Raw genomic sequence first — 15723 nt, forward strand, 5'->3', positions numbered from 1 at the left:
GGTCTGCATTTAAGAGGGCCCCTCCAGTACCCAGGGAGCACTCCTCAATCTTAGAGTAGCTGGGAGGAAAGAGGAGTGTTGAAACCTTGAGAGAGATGAGACCTCTGAGTGAGCTCACTCACATCACTGCTCAGACAAAAGAAAAAAAAAAAAGTGTTTCAGGGTTTGTAACATATTGTGGGCAATAAAAGTGTGGTGTGATGTGCTGAGATGCACAGTGGTGTTCTGCAATGTGTCAACACCAGGAGGTGGAATGAAACTGTGCCAGCATTACTTCGGTTTGTCTGCTGATTTGTTTAATCTATGCAGGGCGTTATTTTGCTTTGTCGGAGCGGTGTGACAAAGTATACGTTGGCCCATGACCAGGCCAATTAGCGTGATGTATGGTTGTCTCAATGTTGTGTATATTCAGCAGAGGAAATAAATCCACATGCTGCATGTTTCTCTCTCTTGCTCTCCTTGGGCGTCTAAATTTTGCCACTATCTTCCCATGTGACAGCGAAATGCCAAGTCGCGCCCTGTTTTTCATCTGGTATTGACTGCGAATTGATGCCTCGTAGATGTATGAGATAAGCGAGACAGCTTTACAGTGACATTTAGACTATTAGCATTTTAAGAATTGAAGATGCATACGGCGGTGCTATCAATTATTTACATCTTTTGACATAAACAGCATACCTTTTAAAGAACCTGACTCACATGGGAAGTGATGGAAAATTCAAACCCATCATTTATCATATTTTTGATATTTAGAAGTATTAATGTTTGAACAAACAATAGCTGAATGTGCCATAGAGATGTGAAAGCATTTCTGCACAGTAGAATACACACAGCTGCTTTCTGCTTATGAAAGATAAGCAGGATTGATTGACTCTGATTGATGTTCTGTTACAGTGTGCGCTGTATTTTTGCACTGCACTGCGTTTCCAATGTTAGTAGGCAAGGCCTTCCTCTTAACTTCCACTTTAGATTGTTCACATACATTATTCATTTGACGTAATTAACAAAGTGGAAAGATCTCCCTTAGAAAAATTCTTGACCTGTTTTAGATGTGACTGCCCAATATTCTCTCTGAGGAAGCATGAAGGAGGTGAGCGTGATGGAGCCATGATGCTGACTCTTGCTGTCATGTATTTGGGGTGCAGCTTAACGACGTTCTGCATCTCAACCCAACAGTGTTGTGTACTTTTCTAAATTCTGAAGCATAATTGAACCCAAAAATGCCAATAAAAGTAACAGTTTGTGTTTACAGGCTAGCAACCCTGCGCTGTAAATTGTTTGCAACAAATGAGAAGCTATTAAAAATTAACCCAAATGGAGCAGTCTGGGTCTCAGAAGCTGCTGCGCCGTGCGGTTTCAGTTCTGCTGAGGCGAGGTTGTGGACTTAGCCTTGTTGTTCAATATTCTGTGAATAATTGAAACTGACTTTTTGCACCAAATGTCTTTATACAGTAAATCCTCTGATACTGACGAGTCTCTGGCACTTTTTCACAAGTCACAAGTCAAGAAATTAAAATGTCATTCTGCTGTCTTTCTCTCTGTTTCCTCCCTCTTTCAGGTGGACCTGCTTGTGCCAACCAAGGTCACAGGTATCATCACCCAGGGAGCTAAAGACTTTGGGCATGTGCAGTTTGTTGGTTCCTACAAGGTGGCGTACAGTAACGATGGGGAGCGGTGGAATGTATATCAAGACGAGAAACAGGGGAAGGACAAGGTAAGGATTTTTCACAGCCCATAATAAGCATGGTCGAACACGTCATGCAAGATTTTAACTGACAAACATTTTCAGTCCAATAAAACAAATCTTTATTTACACAAAGCAAACATACCGACGAAATGCTGTGGAATCATAAATGCATGTCTGTAGGTGCTGTGAGTGCTGCAGTTTTGAATTATATATCAGACCATGAAGGAAAGGGGCAGAGAAACAGACGTCACAACAGAAAGATGCACAGGAAAGACAGAAACCTGAAGCAGACAACATACAAAGCAACAAATGCCAAAAAGTTTTAAGCATGAAGAGTGAAAATGTCCATTTCCAGGCCTGTCTGTTTCTCCTTTCCACTTCCCTTTAGCATCTTCTTATCTGTGGCTCAACCTCAGCTTGCCTGGTCTGTCCCACTGCCTCTCTCTGCTTTGGGATCAGATAAGCGCATGCTGTCAACCTGGCCTGGCCAGCGCTGTGCTGAAAATCTTGTTTACGGCCCTTCAACAGAGTACACGTCCATTCCAATCGCCCACGACAGCCGAGACAGTGCAGGGCTGCAGCAGCCTCCCTGCTGATATCAGGAGAGCTGCAGGCGCAGGGTTACAGCTAAAGCTGAAGCCCCTTGTCTTTCAGATACTGGTGGCAAGAGAGGTGCTGTTTACTTTTCTCTCCGGCTGTGTTATTGAAAGATAAGCCCTACCTCGTCTGTTTATTCGTGTATTGGTAATGTGTTGACTATGGAAAATCAAGAGACCGAAATGTAGTAGAACCCAAACATGCACAAAAAAGCAAATACTGCAGAGGTGCTTGAAATCACTCTGTTTCGTCTGTACACTGAGATCTTGATATACATATCAGCAGTATAACCTATATTATCTCTTCTGTTCTACTCTTTAAGTGCAATCTTCATCAGTGTGTAGAACTGAACTTCAGAGTAGTTAAGACCATACAAAGAATGCCTCAGAGTTACTCCTGTAAGACATTTGCATGAGTAAACAACAGTGAATATGCATTGAAAATGTCATGAAACAAAACCCAGCTCTTTGAATATGTAAAAGTTGTTCCACTTAATTGAAAGGTTTGTTGCTGTGCATAATATTTTGTGAGCAAGAGGAAAAGTTTGCACACATAATTGGAGTGCTTCTCCAGATACACAGATGCAGAGAGAATGGCTTCTTGCTTCCGCACGAAATGTGTGTCTTCTAGTAGTAGTGGTTTATTTTGCCATTTGTGGATAGTTTTCTAATAGCTTAGACTCCTTGAGTCTTTAATTTGCCATCGCACATGATTTCATAGTTCAACAGCGGCCAGTGCCCTGCAGACTGTGCACACATAAAGCGTCAGCCATGATGTCTGGTTTCTCATAAAACTGAGCAGTTTGTAGAGGTTTTGTTGTAACTTCAACTGATGTTTCAGAATTTGGTTTTCCTAAAGAAGGGCTTCTTCTTTGTGTGGCTAAGAATGGCATAGCTAAAATATGACAGCACCTTGTTAAGGCAAATAATACTCCTCCGTCAACAGGCGATAATTTATGCCCTTATCCTTGATGCAGAGCCAGTGTAGCAGCCAATGCCCAGAAATATTTTCCATTTCTGCAGATTGCCTGCTTGAAAAGTTTATGATTTCAACACCCATGATGATCTTTGGATACAGGCCAGTGCATGCTCAGCGTGATCTTCACTCTAGCAGTGTTGATACTGAGCACTGGATGACTTCTGAAGGCCTGGCAAACATCATCTGAGAGAGCAAAGGGAAGGAGAGAGTACATGTGCAATCCTCAGGAACCCATCACGTTTTTTTTTTAGGTTTTATTTTTAAATATAATGTTCAGAAATAACTTGTCAAACTGCAAATGGATTTAAGAAATCTCTTTAAAACCAGATGCAAGCCATTACTGTAACCATCTGTAGCCTTCCCCGTGTTGTTAATGCTGTATAAGTCAGAGCAAAACCAAGGATAGGCAGTCAATCAGAGTACGTGTGCTCTGTATTAGAGGGCAGGCGTGTTTAGCAAAGCTTCTGAGAATGTCAATCAGTTTGTCCCTAGACGGAGCCGAGGGGCTGTTCAGATGTATGATTCTTCAAGGTGTTTTCCCCCTTCAGTCAGCTGAAGCAGCCATTAATGCTAGAGGACACATTTGGCTGTTGGACTCCCGAGGCTCCTCCTGCCACACCACAATGCTTGACTTGGCAGGGATTTACTGTGAACGTACGTGTGTGTGTGTGTGTGTCTGGGTGTCTGGTTCGGGCACAGTGGTAGAGGCTTGTAAGTATTCTTCTCAGCTCCCCCCTCCAGCTCCTGTGTGGCAGAGGCTGCAGGCAGTTAGATCTAGATTGAGAGAGGAGGCTCTGTCAGAATACAGATGTTGTCAAAGCAGGGCACGGCGGCGCACACACACACACACACACACACACACAACAGTATCCCTATACAAAATCCACCGAGTGCCTTTTCTTTACACACAAATCCCAAATACCTGTGTGCTGCACTTGTAACTGAGACAAGTAACAACATAGTCCATTGTTTAAACATAATTAAACTGGGATGCATTCCATGCTTATACGTATCGGCTCGGCTGCATTCCCACACGCGCACGGTTTCCACACCTGGGTCACTAGCCTGCCCGGTCCTGCACCGCTGCCTTTTCCTGGGTGTCAATATTTACACAGTCAGTTGATGGGGGGCAATCAAGCACAAAAGTAATTGATTTATGTTTAATAGTGTTTCACTCAGCTGACACGGGGTTAATTGGCCATTAGAGTCTTCAATTCCCTCCAGGTCAGAGGGTTACCGAATGTGACATAGCTGAGAATACAGTCGTCTTAAGATGAACCACTAACAGTCATATTTTCTTTTTCTACAGCTTTAAAAAATATTGCCTGTGAGGTTTAATGCGCTTCAGGATGAGAGAAACACATAACTGGATAGCATACCGCTGTCCTCTTAGAGGAGTGGTTGTGCATTTCAGTTTGATTGAGTGTAAATGCCTCTTCTAGGCTGGCAGGCCACTCTTGACCTTTCAATGGAGACGCGGTTCAGTTTTCCTGGTATCACCTCGGCTGGCTCAAGCAACACGAGGCCAGAGTGCAAAGAGATCTGAGCGGCCTGCCCCCTCGACCTGTGCAGCAGGTTTAACTAATAGTATGGGAGTATGGGCAGTGTTGTGTCTCTAGAGGCATACCAGGCCTCCCTTAGTAATGCGTACCAAAGTCTAAACCAGCCTGGAAAATCAATAGTTGGGAGCAGAGTTGTGGCTCCTGGGTCAGACTGAAGAAACACACAGAGAAAGGTGCTCTATACGCTTGTGTCTCCATTCTTGGATAGCATGATTACACTTGGGGGGGGCGATGAAGTGAGATGATTTCAGTTGGCAGCTAGCAGAAATACTACCAGTCTGCTCCAACAGTGGGCTCCACCAGTCAGCAGCTGGCGGCTCATCCTGACAGGTTGGACTTCAGCTGCAGCGGCTGCTTCATTTAATCTCTACTTTATCTGTATTTTATTTTCTCTTGGCTGTACTGGGACGCAAATAAAATCCATTATTTCCTCTGCTTAATAAAACCTGGATGTAGTTACAGTAATTTGTGTGTGGTGCTCTTAAATCACCAGTTAAAGCAGCCACTCTCTAGGTTCTGTCTCTCTGCCAGTAAATGTGGATACCCAGTGCTGAACATTTCATAGGACAAAACAAGAGCTTTTCTAGCCATTAATAATTCAGTAATCATAACTGATTTTCAGTAACAATAATCCACAGAAGGAGCTCAGAAGCTGTTCTGGCTTCTGTGCTCGGTGGCAGCTTTGGCAGTTTGCGTTGGAAATATAACAGGATGGTCACAAAATAAGAATTTGAAGATTCCATCAACTTAATCAGGATAGAAAAAAGCCTTATTTCATCTTCTGCACAACTGGTGCAATTCAGATGAGATTTGGAAAGGTCGTACATCAGGACAATGTGTGTGGCCTTTGGCACATAAACAAATAGATGAATAAATAAGTGTAGTTTTGAATTGTGATATCTGTACTTCGCATAGACTTGCTGCCCTTTCTTTTATGGCAGCAAACACTGTTCAAAACGCTGTGGGGAGACAGCTAAACATCATACAGCTTGCATAGAGTTTGGCTGGGAGTAATGGATTACATCCGTTCTTTACAGCAGAGTAGCTGCGTGTAATTGCCTGTGTTGCCTTCTGAATCAAAATGACATACAGTGTTTTGTACTCACTTTCCTCCTTCCCCTGAATTATTTTACACACTTTCAGTTGTTTGCCAATGTGTTGTTGATGATACTTTCATCACCTTGCTCAGCCCTTCTTTTTCTCCCCTTCCGAGCATTACACTATTTGTCCTGTTATTGTGAATCTTCACATATCCTGTTCCAGACTGTTTATTTTGGAGACATTGCCTCTGACACTGTGCAGCTCCCCAGACAGTCTAGGTGAGATTCTTGTCATATTTCAATCAGCTGCTGCTTTTATGGTCTCTCTGTCCTGCCTTTTATATTGTGCTGTCATGTGCCCCGGTTGTCACATTACAGGTGAGGCAACACTCCTGGAAGTGACACATTTCTTGCTACCAAATGTGAAATGTTGCACTTCTAAACCACAATAAAAAGTGAAAAGAACATGTCAACGCAGGATGAAGGTAGAATGTCGGGGTCCATGTTGGATTTCTAAACCTAGGTTTATTATATTATTCATACATGTAAGCAGTATGCAACTGGGAAATGCTATGAACAGGACAGGAATAGATGTGGGCCAGCACACACCGCTGCTGCTCTGTCAACCGTTTGTGCCACTTTAGCGCCATGAAACGAGAAGTCAAGCTGCTCTAATACAACCTACAGTTTCTAGACGGCTGTAATTTAGAGATGAGTTAAGGTTAGGTTTTCAAACAGTGAGTTTACAGTCATGTTTCTGAGTTGTCAGGTAGCTGGAAAGTCCTCAAAATCGTTTGTCCTGGCTCTGAGAGACAAATATTCAGTGATCACAGTAATAACTCATTGTCTTCCGCTCAAGGTTTCCTGTCACCATGAAAATAAAATAAAAATAAAAAAAAAAAACATGGTCCAGCATTTTAACAATGGAGCTCTGTGGTGTTGGTGGGCAGTCCAGAAGGAATCTGAGGCACTCCGGCTCTCATTATGAAAATCCTTTATTCAATCATAATTCATCAGGGTCATCCTTGAATAGCACCTGTTATTTTTGAGCCAGTGCAGCACTATGAGTTTTTTTCTTTGAACACTGTTACAGACTTGTCTTTCATTTAAGGGCAGGTAAGAGCAATGCTTTCTGGGCATTTGTTTCTTGCAATACCACAGTTGGCCACCAGGGGAAACTGGCAGCACTGCAGACCCTGCAAGTTTCCCGCTCTGTTAAAACGTCTGTGCACCTGTTAGAGCTTCAGTCATGTTGTTTTATGTTAACTAACCCTAACCTTTAACATTTCCCCCCAAAATCAAACCTACAGTTCTCCTCTTAGCTGTTGTGCTATTTGTCCATCTGGATTGTTTTGGTGTGAGTTGTCAAGTTCTGGAGACATAGACTGTAGAGATGTTTGCCTTCTCTCGAATGTAATGGAGCTAGAGACTCAAATACATTTGAAAAACTCAACAGCAGTGTCTCCTTCTGTTTTATGTAGGAACCTTTTTCTTTCTACCGAACTGCACCAAACAACCATCTCACTCTGCAGGAAGGAGCGTGCATCTGTCTTAGTCTGACATTGCTAGCTTGTGGTGATAAGTTGGCTAACCAATACTGCAAACTAACATTACAGCTCAGCTGAGGGGGACCCCATTAACGTTCACATCCCGCTCCGTCACGAGCGCGAGCCTCTCGTCCATGAGTGGATGCACACTTCCTTGTGCGCAGTGATACGGTTGGCGTGTGCAGTGAGAGAGCAGAATGCCATGTGATGTAGTGTTGTTTGCTTGTCTGCAGATGCAAACCTTATCTGACTACAGCGTAAGCCCTGTGCTACAATATAGATGAGAAAGACGGGGAGAAAATAGGTTTCACTGCAAGAGGAAAATGATGAAAAAGAATGCAGGATGAAAAAGTGGCCTGCGCTCGATTGTATTAGACATGTGAAATATGGAAAGTAATGAAAGTGTACACCTGTCACATGATCTCAGCTTTAGTGTGCAGCAAGAGCAACTCATGAAAGCGCTCAGAATGTCAGAATAAGGAATTGCACGAAAGCAGTCATATTAATGGACACACACAAACATGCTATGAAAAGAAGGCGGAGGGCTGGAGTCACGTCACATCATCACATACTGATGGGGGACATTTACATCTTACATGTCCAGCTGCCTCTGCATAGACAGTGCTCTCATGAGACTGTCGCTTACACCTGTAAACCAGGTGTTTCGCACAGCCTCCATTAACTGTAGCCTTATTGAGATCTGTACAATCATCACAAGACAAGATAAAACAAGACAATAAAAAGGATCCAAAACAATTAAAGTATATCTGTACATCATATACAAACAAGTATAAGAAATAGTATTAAATAGTGGTTTAGTTTCACAGTGGAAAATGCATGTAAGTGATATATGAATAATGAAATACAGTGTCTTTGTACTGTTGCATGATAGAAAATATATAGCACAGTAAAAAATATGAACAGCAGCATGCTCGTTAAAGAATTAAGTGTAATACAGCCGAGACAATGGATGGACGTGTAATGAGAGAACAAAAGGAAGCGACATTCTCTGAGCTCGCGTTAGAAAAATCTGTTTGTTTGAGCTTCGTATTCTATCTGAAGAAAGTTAAATGAGACGAGCCGTCGAGTTTTTATAGAAGGGACAAGACGTTCACGGTCACACACTTCAGTCATGTTTTATTAACGTCTTTATCAGCTTAACTTGTAATGTAAAGCCACTTTGAGGTTTGTTATGATGGCGGGTGAGACTGCAGGCTCACGGTGTGTAGGTGAAGTAACTGCATCAGCATTTTCTCAGCTGTGGTGTAAACAGATGCGTGTCCCTTTAAGTACAGAAGACTGAGTGAATCTTATTTGTGCAAACTAATCTATGCTGTGCTTGTAATTATGTTTACAGTAGCCTGAGGGCATTTTGAGGCAGGACTTAAAAAAACACAGATATTCTGGTTGTCTGTTTGTAAAAATATGTTAATTCTATGATGCTTCATTCAGTGAGTAGTTAACATTTTACACACTTATTTGCACATTTGGATTCACAGTGGCAGGTTCTCTCTTGCCTGTCGTTAGCCTGAAGCTCGGGGGCATGTTTGCATTGAACATTTTTACATTTTTTCTGCCGTGATCGTCCAGTTATTTTCTCATGTTGCCACCATAGCTTCGAATGACAAAGCACTTCATTTCACAAGCGATGTGTTTCCATGCATCGTTTTTCATATTCAAAGTTATGTCAGCTGACTGCAGCAATCAGCTTTTCCTCCAGTTTTCCTGACTGAGTGTGGATGAAAATAACTGTTTCTGTTCATGGGTGCGTTAGTTTGTGGGTCCTGCTTGCAGAGGACAGTTTGATAGAATAGGACCTTCTCCACGTTGGGCCTGGCAGTGTGCACGTGCATGCTTTTTTCATACTATTCACAATGAAAGGACGCCTGTTGCTTATGCAGCATTAAAGTCCACAGGTGTAAATGAGGCATTAACTTCTGATTTCTCTGATCAGTTCCTACTGTGAATTTCTATTATCCTATTTATAATGATGTAGGAGGTTTATATGAATGGTTTCTTTCAGCTGGCAGTGTGCTTATGGCTCTCCACCCGTGGTATCAAATATGGATAAAAAAAACTTTGTATTTCTCTCCTTCAAAGGCTGTGGTGCTTAAAGCTTAAAATCTCATCTCTGACCTTCTACTTGAGGATTCATGATGAGTGAATATTTTACTCAACCGCACGAAATCTCAACTATTTTCCCCCCAAATCCCTCATGTGATTTTTGCTGCATGGCCGTTGTTTTTAGCGCTTGTTATAATGACACCTTCAGGACCCTGTTTGGACTGTCTGAATCCAAACCAGCTCCGACAAAACTATTCAAAAGAGAATTAGCTGAAGCTTTACTCTAAAAAGGTCAAGCTCCGTCTCCGGCACCTGCTTGGATTTGGCCTGTTGATTTTCAATTCCACACAGCAGCGAATCCCAATCACACAGGCGTAATGATGTCTGTGTAATTGAAATGATCATATCCTTCAATGAAGCAGTCCCCGTAGATACATTTCTTACTAATATACTTCATTCTACCGTCTATTAGGCACACATCAACATAAAGCATCTACGTGATAATCAACAATAGAGCACATATCCCAGTATGACAATTAGCTTGTTTGTATGTGGTAGTTAGTTAACTCTTCAACTGTTGTTTCAAGGCGTTTCTAAAGGCTCTTAAGTGGCACTGAATTGTTATAAATGCGGTGAAATCTCTGTTGAGGACTCGAATGCTTAGCTAGACACAGTACTCACAGTGAAGGATATGCCGGTGGCTTCATAATGACAGTGTGTTCATCTAGGATGCATTTTAGTCTGTAGCACAATATGTTATGAGTTCTGCAGAGCCAATGCGAGACAAACAGGGTTTTCTTTTATAGTAGCATTTCTGGCAGCCACCAAAGCCTTCCTTTTATTGCCAAGATGGAAAATACAAAAAAAAAAAAAAAGCACAACTAAATCGAAGGAAAACAATACCAGCGAGCATAAGGCGCACATTAATAACACCATTCAGTAAGCAGGAGAAACAACAGTAGATGTCTGTCACTAATTGTGGAGGTGGGGCTTCCAGCTGTGCCGCTCTAACAACGCTCAATTTTCCACAGGGGGAAACTGTTGATGTGCTCACATGTGTGGCGCGTTGAAAAAGAAAAAAGCCAAGAATAGGGCTGAGTTCAGAGAATGTACAACTGTTATTGGCAGTGTTTGAATTGAAGCTCTGATTGGCTGCACTTCATTCAGTACCTGCTCAGGCACGAGGCCTTCGAGGTCACAGTCTGGAGGAATAGAAATGCAGCATGAATGTTCTGCACCTGCCTCTCAGGGAAAAGCCATCAGATTTGGTTTCTGCGGTTTTTCACTGAAGATTTTGATGTTGACTTCTAAAGCGTTTGACTACCATTTTTTTTACCTCAAATATTGCTGCAGCATTAAAATTGAGTTTTCGGTCACACTTTATATCACGGTGCACCACCGTTAACTGGTTTCTTATTAGTGTGCATGTTAGTAGCGTATTGGCTCTTTATTAGTTATTATAAAGCACTTATGAACACCTTATTCTGGGATTAGTGGGTTTGGGTTATTTCAGGTTAGATTATTAAGATTGCAATTCATGCACAACAACATCCTTACTTACATTTATAAGCATTCATGTTAATGTAGTAATCGTAGTAATTATTGAGGGAAAATGCTTCGTTAAAGACGCAGTAGTTGTTGAATATGGTCGTGCAGAATAAGGCATTAATAAGTGCTTTGTAATGGAGCTAATATTCCATTAATATGCATTCTAATAACAAACAATGTGCACCTTAAGATAAAGTGTTAACCAGTTTTTAGATTAATGAATGAATTAAATGAATTTTGTTTTTGTTTTGTTTTTTTTAAGATTAACTGGTTTCTGGTTATGGGAAGCTATGATAAGTTACAAGGATAATAATCCCTCCATGCTGCTGTTTTTCTAGGTTTTCCAGGGGAACTTTGACAACGACACACACAGAAAGAACGTGATAGATCCGCCCATCTACGCCCGGCTCATCCGGATCCTTCCCTGGTCATGGTACGGCAGGATCACTTTGCGCGTAGAGATACTGGGATGCACAGAGGAAGAGTGAAGTCCTTTCCTCCATCTTTCTTGCCATTGTCCCCCGTCCCTTGGCATACTGGAGTATCTCAGCCAGTATTTCAAAAATAAACTGTGCAACCTGTAAAAAGAAATCAATTTCCAATGGATTTTTCAAGAATACGTGTTTGGTTGTGGTGGGTTGCTGTTTGTTCCTTTTGTACAATGATTTAAAACCTGCCCCTGATCCACTTTTGTCTTTCAGTTTCCTCTTTAAAGCGTGATCTTTGTCTTTTTATTCTTCTCAAGATTTACCATCCTGTTTGGAATGAACTTCTGTAATATATACGGGAGGGGTGGGGTTGGGGGGTGGAGTCGGAACAGGGGGTCTCGCTGTGGTTTTAACTTGGCGCCATGGAAGCTATTGTACAGTGTCACTTTTTAACAAAGATGTTAAATCTGTCTGCCGTGCTCCATTGGACATGATTAACCAACTCCATAACATAACTAAACTGTCTAAAATACCATGTAGAGATCACATGTTCTCACACTGTCAGATCTATTTTTGCTTTGGTTACTTTCACCCTAATGGACACTGACATCATTACATCCATCAAAACACTATTATTGTATTATATGTAAAAGACTAAGAAATTGCATGGTGCGTGAATTATAAATGTATATTATGACAAATCATTTAAAACCTCCAGCCCTGAGAGCAACGGCTTTGATTTAGGGACCTATTTTTATGTGCATTTTTAAATAGTTCTGAAACATTACAACACGCTGCAAAAGCTAACTGAAGACGACTGATGTGTGAGACGATAAACAAGCACTGCAGCTGAACGTGGGTCTGCAGCAGCGACACTGAGGCTTACAGCTGCCTCTAGTTGAAAAGTCTTAATGCTCTCATAAGGAGTTTCCATTGTTTTTATTTCTATCTGTTTATCGCTTCACTTTTTCGAAGATATTTAGATTTTTTTCCTTTTTTTTTTTTGTATTTATTTACATTTATTTGTCTCCGCCATCAGATGCATAAAATCTGTGTTTAACGTCTTCGTGTTGTTTTGGAGATCTAAGTTGAATCACTTTAAAAGCTCAGGATAGATGTCATTCAGTAACCCACAAATGTATAATTTATGGCCACCTATTTAAAGATTTTCGTCTATTATTGTTTTTAAAAAATGTCAAATGAGTGAGGGCAATTACTTAAATCATGTCCATATATGAATAATTCAGATATTCAGTATTTAGCAGTCTTTATTTTCTTCAATCCCTTTGATATGATAAATAATAATTGTTAATTAATTGCTTTATTTTCAAAAGAGAGCAAATGTCCAAGGGTAATAATATATGAATATATGTCCTTAGGTAAAACCTACAGTGATGATGGACTGTGGCAGCAGTACAGAGCTCTACATTCAGTATTTCAGGGGATCTGATTGTTATTGTCATACTGGACTGAGAGATGATATAGTAATGAAAGAGCTCGTGGGTATTTTCACACGACATGACAGCAGCTCTCTGCATGATCAAATGGTTGCAGGATGCTAAAAATATTTAGACACATTAAGGTTACCGGGGATAAAGATGCTGCTAGGCCAATCACGTCAAAACATTCTGTTTATGCAATTTTCACTGTATGGGTTCTGCTGTTGGCTGCATCCTGCAGTAAATGAACAGCGATGCTTGGCTGGTTAAATAGATGGAAGCAAACAAGTAGCTGAGGTATCGCAGCATGTCAAACCTTAGAGCCCATCCTACACGGCTTAAAAATAGGCCTGGATTACTCCAGTGGTTTCCACTCTTGACTAGTTTTCCCAAAGCTCTCGAGTGCTAGAATAAGAGCTGAAGGGAGCCGTGTCTACTTTTATGCTTCATGTTTCACTTAAGACTTGTCAGCTTTCCGACACTTAACAAACCAATCATTTCATATTTTGGGAACACGGCGTATTTGTTCCGAGATTGCAGCCCAGCCTTAAAGAGAAAGTAACACATGTAGAAGAAAACCACATTTAATTTAATTCTGCATAATGACGGTTGCCTAACTAGATTGGAAATACAAATATAAAAAGTGCCACGCTTATTTTCACCACTTTATATATAATGAATAAAAATGCATTGGAATCAAACCTTTTTGGACTTAATTCCACATCCAAAACGATGAAAAGCACAGGAAGAAAAACCAAGAAATGTGTCACCGTCCAAATGTTTTGGAGCTTACTTTCTATTTTTGTGTGCCAGGCTATTCTCCGCGGTCGTGCCATCAACATGGATGTTGTTGTAGTTGACGAGTAACTGTACGAAGTCTGAAAACAAAACAACATTTTCGTTTGCTATCTGGATAATTGGAACTAAGTATAGCCGATTGTGTGCTGGTTTGGCAAATTGTGATATGACATGCAGTATACTCTAATGGCAGCCTTTAATCGTGTTTAAAGGGATATCTTATGTTGCCAAACTTGATGTAAGTCACACTGAAAGACTTTGCTGTAGATAGATTAATATGTGAAAACTGTTATTGGTGTGAATCAGTCATTCTTAAATTCATGGACACAGCAGAAACAGATTATTTCTCACAGATTATGTGTCTGTGAACGTTTTCCATTTTGACTCTTCAGTTGTTTATCACATTGAACTATATCTTGGCCAGCATCTGCTCAGATTGATCTTTGTAGTCTGCTTCCTGTTGGCAGGACTGCTACGAAGCTTTGAGGAAGTTTGCATGATGTATGAGTTTGAACAGTACAGTATAACAAAGATGTCCACAGGCACATTTTGTTCTTGCATATCATAAAGATCTAATAGCCTTTGCTTTGTACTCACCATTGATTGTCTTGTGCAACGTAAAACTTCATCTCACAGGTTGAAAAGGGGAGCAAAGTGAAAGCTCATCTTGTCTTTGTATTTCTGTGTCCTCTGTTCACGTATTATTTCTTACCTCCTCGGTCTGAGTGTCAATCACTATCTAGAAAACGTACCTATGATAATGCTGGTTAGGTTCAAGCCTGCAGAGGAGAGTGAGAAACTGTGTACAGTCAAAAAATGTGTTGCTTCAAACAAAAGCTCCTTCAGTTTGACAAATAAAAACATATCTGTGAAAATGACGCGGTTGCTTTGTTGTCTTTAAATGTCTAATTGCTTATTGTTTATTCCTTCAGTGTGAAAGTTTATATCTTGACACAGGATGTATTCAGTATCCCGTCTTCCTCAATCCCAGTCAATCAAGTCCCCATCTCCACACTTGTCAGTCATCTTGATGAGCTGAAAGGTTCACCCGCAGCAGCCTGAGGCTGAGGTGACTGCTGTTGATACAGCCATCAAGTGCTGCGGAAGAAAGCATCAGGTAAAGGAAATGATCACTATTACCCCTTGGTTTCTGAAGTCGTTTTTGCTTTTCACTGCATTTTGTCTGCTGTCGTTATAAAGTTGCCGTTGCCATTCAAATATATTCATTCATATATACTCCATCATTCGTTCTATACTTCTCTTAATAGCCTCAACCAGCCTCACTGTTGGCTATACTCTGGACATGCACCCCAAAAACCCTGACCCAGTTTCACAGCAATGGCAGATTGTGGCTTTATTCTGTGAGTAAATAACAAAATGGCATAGGGGATGCAAAGATTGGAAGTGCACTCGCCAACTGAGTGTGTGAGGAAGCATAATGGATGGGAAGTCTTTGGAGTCGTCGAATGAATCGTGCACAGATCTCTGCAATGTTGCAACTCAAGTGAACTGAAAGGAAAAACTCAAGATGTGTTCTGGCTTTGCAGAGCTTTTTATGTCAGCTGAACACTTCTGAATATTGATTTCATAATGACAACTCATTAAAGGAATAGTTTGACACTTTGGGAAATGCTGCCATTTGGTTTCTTGCTGAGAGTTCGATATGAAGATACCACTTTCGTGTCTGTTCAGAAAATACACAGCTGGAGCTAGAAGTTGTTAGCTTACTGTAGCTTAGCATAAAGACTGGAGACGGGGAAACCGCTAACCTGGCCCTGTCAAAGGTGACATCTCGTTTGTCTAACAAAATCCAAAGTTTAAGCATTACAGTTCTTGTTTTAGTGGTCTCAAAGCTCAGAAAATGTTCCTTTAAATTACAAGGCAGAGGCAGCATTACGGCTGGAAATGGTGACTCATAAAACATGTAAAAACACCTCTTACCTTACTGTTAGCGTACTCTTATTGTTATCAAGTGTGACTGAAACTTTTTAAGTGTATTTCATGGTAAAGCAGTAACAATCAGATCACAAGTAGA

The 15723-nt window shown here is 41.0% G+C and overlaps 1 protein-coding gene across 2 annotated transcripts in view; it reads left to right on the forward strand.

The window, feature by feature from the left end:
* Window positions 1-14559, forward strand: part of edil3a (EGF-like repeats and discoidin I-like domains 3a) — a 111098-nt gene extending 96539 nt beyond the window's left edge. For both annotated transcript variants that reach the window (XM_076730253.1, XM_076730254.1), the window contains exons 9-10: window positions 1559-1714; window positions 11362-14559. In XM_076730253.1, coding sequence (XP_076586368.1) covers window positions 1559-1714; window positions 11362-11511 — 306 coding nt within the window. In that variant the 3' untranslated portion in view covers window positions 11512-14559. The remainder of the gene's footprint in view (window positions 1-1558; window positions 1715-11361) is intronic.
* Window positions 14560-15723: the final 1164 nt, after the last annotated feature.

Source organism: Chaetodon auriga, chromosome 5 (assembly GCF_051107435.1).
Source record: "Chaetodon auriga isolate fChaAug3 chromosome 5, fChaAug3.hap1, whole genome shotgun sequence".
In the NCBI taxonomy this organism is placed as follows: Eukaryota; Metazoa; Chordata; class Actinopteri; order Chaetodontiformes; family Chaetodontidae; genus Chaetodon; species Chaetodon auriga.